This window comes from Terrapene carolina, unplaced genomic scaffold (genome assembly GCF_002925995.2).
Source record: "Terrapene carolina triunguis isolate 2854851 unplaced genomic scaffold, T_m_triunguis-2.0 Scaffold62, whole genome shotgun sequence".
Taxonomy (NCBI): domain Eukaryota; kingdom Metazoa; phylum Chordata; order Testudines; family Emydidae; genus Terrapene; species Terrapene triunguis.
In genome coordinates this window covers 61020382-61031607 of record NW_020664413.1, presented here as the reverse complement: position 1 = coordinate 61031607, position 11226 = coordinate 61020382, and the positions used below count along the sequence as shown (strand labels likewise).

The window sequence follows — 11226 nt, the reverse complement described above, 5'->3', positions numbered from 1 at the left end:
CCATACTTTAATTTACCCAAGGGTTTTTTATCCCTGTTTTTTAACTTTCTCCCCCATCACCCTTTCAGGTCAGAGGGGTAGTGAATGGGGTTTGTTTTCTCTCTATCTTTACTTACTACTTTGCTTGATGTAAATGTAAAATATATTATTTTGTTTAAAGAGACACTGAACTTTATAAATTACTAATGCGTCTAAATGGTTCTAAATTAGATGTTCTGCAACAACAAAGACTGTTAATTGCTGTTTAATATATTATGTAAATTTAAAATGATTTTGAGACTGGTTTATGGAGAACCAATTTTAATTCTGTTCAGTCAAATGTAAGTTAAAAGCAATTTGCTTCCCTTTTTAACAGACACAGATAAAACTACCCAGGAAGTCATTTCCAGTTGCATACATCAACATATTGGCAGCTGGCCAAAGAGCTTTAAGCCACTTTTCACTGTTCCCTCCTGTCAGTTTTCTAGCTGAAGATTACACCTGAATTACAAGTGAAAGGCACAGAAACAATGAATGCCTTTAACTTTACACTTGATAAACTAATTGAAGAATATCTTTATGACTGTTTGCCTTTAATAATTAAAAGATAAATAGATTTTAGTGTGTCTGGGAAAAAGCCCATGTAATATACACATTTTACATAAACCTTTTTACTTCCATTACAGCTGGTGGCCCTCCTCCATGGTGTACAAAATACATAGCTACACAGCCTCTCAAAGCTGTGAATAACTAAGCTTCCATTATTGTCTGATAAGCAGAGGTTCCTTCTTTTAAATAATTATATATACCTATGTAATTAATAATATATTGTGATTATCATTCAAACAAAGTTGTCCACCCTATTACTACCCAATCAAGTGCTTATAGCCTTCGAGTTGTATGCCGAATCTTTGAGTGGCTAAAACAGGGGTTGGCAACCTTTCAGAAGTGGTGTGCCGAGTCTTCATTTATTCACTCTAATTTAAGGTTTCGCGTGCCAATCATACATTTTAACGTTTTTAGAAGGTCTCTTTCTATAAGTCTATAATATAGAACTAAACTACTGTTGTATGTAAAGTAAATAAGGTTTTCAAAATGTTTAAGAAGCTTCATTTAAAATTAAATTAAAATGCAGAGCCCCCCCCCGGACTGGTGGCCAGGACCCGGGCAGTGTGAGTGCCACTGAAAATCAGCTTGCATGCCACAGGTTGCCTACCCCTGGGCTAAAACTTTGTCATTAACAAGAGTAGGAGGTGTCCCCCCTTAAATATTGATAGGCACATTAGAACTTCTACAATTAATCCTTTGCCTTCCTGTCTCAATTGCCCCAATCAAAGTGTTACCCTTTCACCTTAGCATGACAAATTCAAGCTTCTCACACTAATAAAGCAGGCCTTAACCAGAGCAAAGCCAAATAACCCAATTATCTGGATTCTCCTCTGTGCCCCCCAGCATGTTCCAATCTAATAAAGCTATCAATATTATGCCCTATAGTGTCACTAATTTCATAGCAAGCTAAATTATACAACACTTCCTTAGAGAGGTTACGTACAATCCTGGCCTACAATAATACATAATCTTTTCATTTAATGAAATAGACCTGAAAGATACTTGAGCTTAATTTCATTAGGTGTTTCAAGGAGATGGCAGGAAATTGCCATATCTGTCACAGTTACTATTAATTATAAAAGTGGATAAAACAGGAGCAGCCCCTTGTGAAAGCCAGAAGCCGCAGCTGACTTTGAGGAAGACCTAAATAAAAAAAAGCCCTTGGACATTGAAGTACTTTAAGCTTCCCTGGCACCTGGGGAATTTTAATACTGTTTTAGTGCCAAAAGGGACCGGGTAGGTCCTCCGCTGTAAAGTGTTGTAGCTTCATTGACTTCATTGGAGCTTTACTAGTTGACACTAGCTGATGATTGGGTCCTTTTGTCTTTTATCTTATACTTTACAGTTAGATTGTTACCCTCTCTGGGGTAGGGAGGTGGCCTCTTTGTGTTGTGTTTGTACAGCACCTAGCACAAGGGTCCGTGACTAGGGCTCGTGGGGGCTACAGTAATACAAATAAATAATGGTTTTAAGTAAAGAATTAATCATTATTTCTTTCTTTCTCTAATACCCTTCTCCACTCTGACCTTAACCCCTTCATTTCTTCCCCACTCTTTCCTCTTCATTGTTGTTTCTCTATGGCCTGGTCTACACTGAGGTGGGGATCGATCTAAGATATGCAACTTCAGCTATGAGAATAGCGTAGCTAAAGTCGACGTATCTTAGATCGACTTAGAATCACTTACTTCGCATCCTCGCGGCACGGGATCGACGGCCGGCGCTCCCTCATCGACTTTGCTTCCGCTTCTTGCCGAGCTGGAATTCAGCAGTCGATGGGAGAGCGATCAGGGATTGATTTATCGCGTCTACACTACACGCGATAAATTGATCCCCGATAGAGTGATCGCTACCTTATTTCTTTCATCTGTTGCAGTGTATTATTTCCCTGCCCCGTAGTCCCTTCCTAGATGTTGTGGACATCAGTTAGGGTGAATACATTTTAACTGTTGGAAAAACCTGTCCCAGGATCAAGCAGGGAGACTTCTATATACTTTTGAATAGCTCTGCTGTTTCCAGGCCACCCTCACTAGACCCTACAGGTGCTGACGTAACCAAATGCGCTCAACCAGAATCCTCTCTTCCACAGAGGCTCTCCTGAACAGGGATGGACACAGTTGCAAAGTCTGAATCTGGATCTCAAAGTTCATGGATGTCGGCATACAGGGTCTGGCTCACTCTCAAATTCTAGATCCTCGCATACACTTCCTCATGGCTGGCAGTGATTGTATCTGAAGTTTTTGCTCAGCTCTCTCTCTTCACAGCTTGCTAATGATTTTGTGTCTCTAAGGGGATGTCTACACTGTACTGTAACCCAGGGTTAGTAGAACACGAGCTAGCAGACCTGGGGTTTATTTAGCTAGGGGTTGAGCATCGCCTCTTGTTTGTAACCCCAGGTTAGGAATTGTTGAACCCTGTGTCCCAACCTGGGGCTCCAGTGTCTACACTGCATTGTCCAAACCTGAGTCCAACCACCTATATCCCAGACTTCCTCTCACCCTCCCAAAATGTGGCTCTTCTAGCCCTTTGTTTATGGTGCAGTGTGGGCAAACTTGACCACCACATTTGACTGTCCAGAGGACAAAGTCAGCCCATGGGATTGTGGGACACTTTTGGTAGACTCACAGAGCACAAGTTCTGTGGGGCTGTGTCTACAGTGCAGAGCAATAGGGCTTGAACCCTGGCTCCTAGCTTGACTCAGGCTTCGACCCTTCACCCCTCTGGGCTTCTGGAACCCTGGGTCCAAATTTTGGGTTAATGCAATTTGTGTGTAGACAAAAGGGGGGCAGATTAGTCCTTGAGTTCAGGTGTTGGGTAGAAGTTCATTGCATACCAAATGGAATGGGTGGAGAGTGGCAGGGAATTGGCTCTGCCCCCACAACACACACTATATCTGAGCCAGCTCCCCAGAGGTGGTAATTTACTATTGGTGTAGGCCAAGGGTATATTACTGTCTCACTAGAGCCAGCTTGGAGCAGAGAAGGAATTGTGGCTTCCGGGTATATACTACCAGGTGACATAAGTGAAGAGCGCACAATACAAATGGCAACTCTCCAAAGCAAGAGAGGCAGAGAATAGTTTGAGAGCACTCCATAGACTGAGATATGTCCTCATGAACCATATTTTGAATAAGGTATAAATTAGTAGGAATCTAAGTCTGTTCTAAGAGAATTCACAAACAGCCAAAGGTCAATTGTTCACTCAGGTCTTATGAAGACCCAGCATTTGAGTGTTTTAAAATGAGACTAGTCATGACACCACAAGACATACTATAGAGAGCAATGATGCTTGTGCAGAGAGATGGCTCTTCCATTTCAAGTATAAACATAAGGCTGCCCATATATATTTTTTTTTCACTTTAATTCAGTACTTTATCACCAGCTTTCCCCATATGGCAAAATCAAATTCAGAGTTGCAGGGTCACAGGAACACACAATGCTATTTCCATTAACTTGAATGGAGGAAGCAAATGGTAGCTCACCTGAACCTTTGTCAGTATTGAGGGTCTCATTGCATGGTGCATCTCAGAAATCACAACTTCTTGAGCATGTATAGCCTGAAAATGCTGTCAGCATTTTAAAACTCTCTATTCATCTCTTAAAGAGGAATGTCTATATCAGATGCTCTAATCTGTTGGTGCTCAAATGGTAGTCCACAGGAAGTCTTTGCTGTTACCGGTTGTTTAGGGCCTAACCCAAAGCCTATTGAAGCCAATGGAAAGACTCCCATTGGCTTTAGCTCAGGTCACTAATGCATTTGGCCATAGCAAGGTCAGTAGTGTTTTCAATAACTGCCATCTGGAGGTTTCCTATGTTAAGAAAATTGTTACTAAAAACAAACATTCTGAAAGGGCAACAATCCTTCCTGAAACCACCAGCACCATTTTTTGAATACACTTTCGACAGCGTTTCCTTAGGAGTAGGCCAAATCTGGTGCTCTGCAGATGAGCTGCACCAAACCCATGAACTGCATATGTCCTACCTAAGCCATCAAAATGGGCCTAAAGTGGGCTGTGGGCCAGCCCTCTGCACCGTGGCAAACCTCCCCCCGAGGGGACAACTAACTTTGCACATAAAAGGTTGGTAGCTTTGATTCCACTACAAATATTCTTACTCTCACAGGGGAGGTTAGAGATTGGTGACTGGAAACCTTTGCATTTGCTTCATTGAAGCCAGCGGCAAAACTCCCACTGACCTCAGTGAGAACAAACCCAGACCCTGTATTTGAATCACACCACCCATGAGTGGTGCTGCATTTTAAATACTTGATCTGAGACATGGGCTGGGCAACCATTGCAGGAGACTGAAGTCCTCTGTCCAGCCAACAGGTTCCCTTGTGGGCAGAAACAGTGCAAATGTCCCCATGCTGTCCTGCCACTTTGCCTCAATCCTTTCTTTGACTAGCTTTTCGAGGGAAAGAAGAATCCATGCTTCCCGCCTATACGTTCCTTGGGCTGCGTGATGTGACCGCTGAAAGTTGCCAGCTGTGATTCTGGCTTTTGTTTTGTCGATGTTTGTTCACTTGGAACTGGCTTGAGGCTACCCAATTCATTTCATGTACACCAACCAATGACTGTCGAACTTTAAATTATTTCCAAGCTGGGCTGGGTTCCTGTATCATATAGAGATAAAAGCTCCATGGCTCAGAATCACCTCATCCTCTGGTTCATGGTGTATAAGAAACAGTGGAGGCAAAGACAGATCCTCAGCTGATGTAAATGAAGCCACTGAATTACACCAACTAGGGATTTGGCCCAAAAAGTTGTGTGTAGAATGGGTGTTTTTCAAACTTTCAGCTCTATCTAAAATTTAGGTGCAAATTCTGACCTCAGTTCCACCGCATCGCCTTTTTTTTTTTTTTTTTTTTTTTTTTTTTTTTTTTTTTTAGAATTTGGTCTTTCATGCTCATGTTGAATATTGCATCTTCACAGCTCATGGTTTATTAATAATAAGAACTTCATTTCCTTCTGGCTTCTTTTACAAGTAGTTATTTTACTTTCCCTTAAGGTGTAAATAAAAAAAACACTTCTCACCCACCCCGTCATTCTTCCAAATGAACCTACTCTGAACAGTGACCAATTAACTTTTCATAATTGTAGGATTTCCGGCTGTGTTTGTAGGAGCCTGGGCAGTGGTCCGTGCTACGCTGGCAGATGCAAGGTAAGCGGCAAAGAAGCAGAAGGCGCTTTGATCTATCTGTTTATGGAAAGCAATCAGATTTGTTTTCATCTCTCCATTCCTGCATGTACCGCCGATCACGTGCTCCCATTCTTACCTGCAAACAAAGTGTCGTTTTAAACAGCAAAAGATAGATGCACCAGCAGAATGCCTGGGTCGACGGTGGAAACCTTAATGTAAAAGAGAAGAAAAAGTGATGATAAAAATAAAGGGTCAGCTCATCTGCTGCTCTGATTTAGCGTGTCTCCACATGTACTGAAGAGAATAACGGCCTGCATAACCCTAATTTTCCTTGTTTACTTTCTGTGTTACAAAGCTGAGAGATGATAATGGGATCTCATTTCCTGAAGGTCCGATAGTAAGCTAAATGCCCAAAGCAAATAATTGCTATTGGTCTGATAATTCATTGCTGTGGAGATCCTCGCTGTGATTATAAACTTGTTTCTATTGTATTTCTAAAGGATTTAAAATTAGACTTGGCATTTAGATAGTGGGCCATAAAATTGCTACGCATGCAGCTAGAGCACTGAAAATGGTGTCGTTTTCACTATGAATCTTTTGTTATATCCAGTTCACACTCAGTGAGACCGAATATTGGGTTAGCCAGTGTTCAAACAACTGTTTTTCCGAGGCCTCATGATTCATAAGCTATTGGACCTTAAGCCTGCCATTAACCCAGGATTGAATACTGATTGGCAGACATATCAAGCCAGTGAAATTTTGGGGGTGGAAATTTTATATTAGCGGGAAGGAGAGGAACTCTCTTGACAGGCTGTTTCTGTAAACTAATAGTAGCTGAAGCTGCTCAGATGTTTGAAATGTTAAAAGTAGGTGGTACTGAGGGACTAAATGGGGAGAGGGCAAGTGAGAAAAATCAAAGTTGTATGATGAATGGGATTTATCACATGGTTCCCTAGTTTAGTACAGGGGTGTCATCAGTACATGTTGTATATATTCATATTTGTGTGTGTGTATACATATATATACACGATCCATATACACTATTGCCCATTTTCTAAAAAGGGGCCCCCAAGCTGGCTTCTAGACACATCCCAAGGTTTGCACTTACAATTAGAGATAAATGCAAATAAGAGAATTTACATTTCATACTCCCAGACTCTGTCCACAGCCGAGAGTCAGGCATGTAGGGTGGGCTTTTCAAACGCACTCAGCATGGGTCCCGGCTGCCACTGAGGTCAGTGGAGCTTTTACTGTTGACTTCAACAGGAGCAGGGTATGCTGATGCTGAGTGTTTTTGAAAGTCCCATCACAAAAAACAAGGAGATAAGAGAAGTCATTCAACACTCCAGGTGCATGTCATTCATCAATTTCAACTACCCTTTCATCACCCACAGCCCACACGTATGCATATGCCTCCATCCTGAACAACCAGTGAGCACCAGGGCACTCTGCCTATTGTTATTGGTAATGTGCTGATTGTTTTGTTTTGTTTATCACTCTGTTCAGACTGTATGAGTAAGTGAGATCTGGTGTCAGACTGCAAACAGGAGCAGGGAGCTTTGTTTCTCTGTCATTTTTAGGATAACGGAGGAATCAGTGATCTATGTTGCCGGTGATTTTTTTAAATGTAGAAATGTCAGAATTGAGGTCCTGCATAGGCGAGCTAGTGTAATGATTTAAAGATGCAGGTTGGGTTGTTCCAGCTGAAGGCTGGAGAGACATCTTTGTGGGTGGTGGAAGGTGAGAATGAGAACTAATGAATGGAGTGGAGATGGGGTGTGGAACAACTTAGCTGCTCCTTTCCTTGCTTTCCGGCCATGTGGCATAGCAACCGTCTCTCAAAGGTTATGAAGACGCTGTTTGGATGGGAGTTTTCCATGTTTTTAATAAGGCTGCTACACAAAGGGGCCTGATCCAAATCCCATTGAAGTCAATGGGAGGCTTTTCGCGCCTGTGAATCAGTCCCATGGATAGCTGTCAGTGTCGACATGTAAAATTGCTTGTGTACCCTGCTGCAGAGCTCCAGTGTCTTCCATAAGTTCCCCTCTTCCCCAGCCTTGCTTCTCATCTAGGCCCCTGAGTGCGTCATAGCAAAGAAAACTTGGAAAGGAAAAGCTCCACGATCAGTGCACTTTCTTGACTCTAATTGTCTTTCGTCACTATTTCTGTGCCCCAAAGCTAAATCAAGAGACGATCCACCAGTAACAATTCCAACCTCAAACAAATGGCTATTAAGTGGACAACCTGGTGCCAACACTTGCCCTCTGATTCAGCTGAAATGATGAATAATATGAGCAGCTACTGAGCAATAGCTGTGACCTTATTTCGTGCTCTGACTCTCTGCATCAATATGTGCAGAAAATTATTCTTTCCTCCCAGAGCTTTACTTTTGTCTGTGTAATAATGGTTGAGGATTTGCTTTGCTGAATGTCAATAGTTCAAAACTTTGTCAAGCAGTAGGAATGGTTCAGAGCAATTTACTACCAGGCATCACTTTCACTACCCACAAATATATACTGAGCTGGGCTGGAAAAGTCTTTGTTCATGTCCTAGAAGAAAGGCACATTGTGTATTCAGACAAATACCTCAGCGTGAGTGATAGGTAGGGCGACCCTATTTCCCTATGCTGAATATGGGCCACCTAATAAAATTGCCATTGAACTTGCTTCACTGTGAGTAATCAGTCAGAAATATGCAGGATAAACGTTCAAATTAACATCAAGTTGACTGAGCCCCTCTTAAAAAGAAATAGTGCGTAGCTGGATTATTTTTATTTACCTTCTTATTGTTAAGGCTTTAGGATTCACGGGGAGAGGTGACTTACACACACTCCCGTACACCTCTCTCACACTGGAGGGGCGGGGGTGTTTGACCGACTCCACACTCCCTGCCTGGCCCTCTCCCCCATCCATGCCTGGCTGGGCCTCCAGGATGGACCCACCTCTCCTGGTACCTGCCACCGCATCTTCCCCAGGCACCACGTGGGGGGCATGCAGGGTCACCTGGCTCTCTCCCCCCACCCCCACTCCCCTGTGGCTGGAAGCAGCTTGTCCCTTCCTACCTGCACCGTGTCGAAAGGCAGCTAACACCTCCAGGCTGCTGCTGGCCACCAACATAATCCAGCTGCCTGCTGTCCCCAGCTACAGCGTGGGCAGGAAGAGGTTAAGCCCTACGGATGCATTGTGCACCAGGGCCCAGAGAACCTGACTGCAGGGGCTTCAGGGAACCTGGCCAGAGAGGTGGCTCAGCAGGGCAGGGTGCCTAAGGGACAAAGCAGCTCCGTGCTCCCTGGGGGCAGGGCCCAGGGCAGGGCGGCAGGCCGTGGGCAAAGAGGGTGCTAAACCCCTGTCTCGGGGCCTGCTGTGGAGCCTGCAGGTCAGGGTGTGAACAGGCTGGAAATCGCTTCCTCCCCTCTCCCCTCCCCCGCCACTCCAGAGCTTAGCTGAGGGGCGGAGAGGCTTCCCCATGCCAGCTCTGTGGGGGGCTTTGGCACATGCCGGGCTTGGCTCTTCCTGGCCAGAGCCCTGGGCCGGAGGGTCTTGGGCTTTCCGGGGGCACCTGCCCAGCCGGAGGCAGTGGGGGAAGGTAGGAACCAGGCTGTTGGTGAGCTGAGCACTAAGACCGGGGGGCTGGGTCTCTGCACAGCACTGGGAGCGGGATGCGCCCTGCCGGTGGGGATATGGAGGAGCAGCAGGGCTGGGGTGGTGGTGAAGGGGCAAAGCAGGGAGAGGACAGCAAGAGGGGGAGCACATAAAGGGCAGCTGGGTGGTTAGCAGAGCAACACATAACCGGCTGCCCGCGCTCATCAGCCATCTCAGCTAGTGCCGGCTGCAAACAGGATGGGGGGGACCCTGCTGGCTGAGAGCCGGCATACAGCGGGGGCTGCGCTGGCAGAACGGTCGGCTCCATGCGCTGCAGCTTTGCCCCTCCGTCAGCCTTGCACACCCACCCATCCATCCCTCCCCCCACTCACTGCTGGCGGGCAGGCGGCTGGAGAGCAGGGATCCGGCCAGTAGGGGGAGAGACAGAAAATACAGGACAATTTGCCTGTTTTTAAGAAAGTCAGGACCCCTGCAGGAAAGCTGAAATACGGGACTGTCCCTTAAAAACAGGACGTCTGGTCACCCTAGTGATAGGGGACTTGGAATGTCTGGGTCCACTTCCACATTTCTTATTGAGATATTGGACCAGATCCTTGACTATATTTCAGCTGCTTTGTGTTGACCTAAAGGGGCATCATTGATTCCCTGAATGTAAAACAATCCCCTGAGTAGTATGAAGTGAACATTTCCATAGGCCGCCCACTGTCCCCTCCTCCTGTGTAGAGGGGGAGGTATGTTGGGGGCAGGGAAAGGTAGGGACTCTAAGGCCAGAAGGGAACGTCACGGTCATTTAGTCTGACTTGCAGGCCACAGAACCTCACCCGCCCATGCCTGTAATAACCCCCTAACCTCTGGCTGAGTTACTGAAGTCCTCAAATCATGATTTAAAGACTTCAAGTTCCCATTTACATAGTTTAAACCTGCAAGTGACCCATGCCCCATGCTGCAGGGACAGGCAAAAAATCCCAGGGTCTCTGCCAATCTGAGCCAGGGGAAATTCCTTCCTGACCCCAAATATGGTGGTCAGTTGGACACTGAGCAAGACCCACCCGCCAGGCACCTGAGAAAGAATTCTCTGTAGTAACTTGCAGCCCGCCCCATCACCAGCTGTTGGAGATATTTGCTGCTAGCAGTCACAGAATGGTGTAACAGAGCTAGGAGCAGAACACATGACACTTTAGATGATCCATGACCTTTAGGGATCTCTCCAGGATAAGCAGTTTGGAAAGGTGGCTTACAGCCACCTTTTTCTCACCCTCTCCTCAGATGCTCCGAGCATGAGTCCAGGGAAATGCAGAATTTGGTCTGAAAATGTGTACGACAGAAGCTGCTGTGTTACGCCTGCATTGAAATGAAGAGTGCTGCACAGGGCCGGCTTTAGGCCGATTCGGCCAATTCCCCTGAATGGGGCCCCGCGCTGCTGTCCACCCAACCCCCGGCCCACTTCCCCCTCCTCCCCTGAATGCTCCGCCCCCCTTCTTCTCCCCCTCCCCTGCTTCCCGCGAATCAGATGCTCGCGGGAAGCCTGAAACAAGCAGCAGGCAGGAGGTAAGCTGGGGCGGCGGGGGGAGACGCGAGGAGGGCTCCAGGGAGGCACGGCGCGGCCCAGTCCGGCCCTGGCCGAGTGCGCGGCTCCCTCCAGCCTGGCCCCCCCGGCCTGGCCTCGGCCCGGACACGAACCCTGACCCAGCCCGGACCAAGCGGACCTGGACCTGGCCGAGCAGCTCCGGCCCGGACCCAGACCCTGACCCGGCCCGAGCGGACCCGGCCCGGCCCCGGGCCCGGCCCCAGCCGAGCTGCTCCAGGCAGCGCGGTAAGGGGGCAGGGAGGGGGTGTTGGAAGAGAGCAGGGGAGTTTGGGGGGTTGTGGGGGGGTGGATAGGGGTCAGGGCGGTCAGAGGG

The 11226-nt window shown here is 46.6% G+C and overlaps 1 protein-coding gene across 1 annotated transcript in view; it reads left to right on the top strand.

Moving 5' to 3' along the window:
• The window catches only part of PTH2R (parathyroid hormone 2 receptor), an 86009-nt gene that overhangs the window by 52897 nt on the left and 21886 nt on the right, over positions 1–11226 (top strand). Inside the window, exon 8 of the mRNA XM_026647780.1 lies at positions 5684–5744. Coding sequence (XP_026503565.1) covers positions 5684–5744 — 61 coding nt within the window. The remainder of the gene's footprint in view (positions 1–5683; positions 5745–11226) is intronic.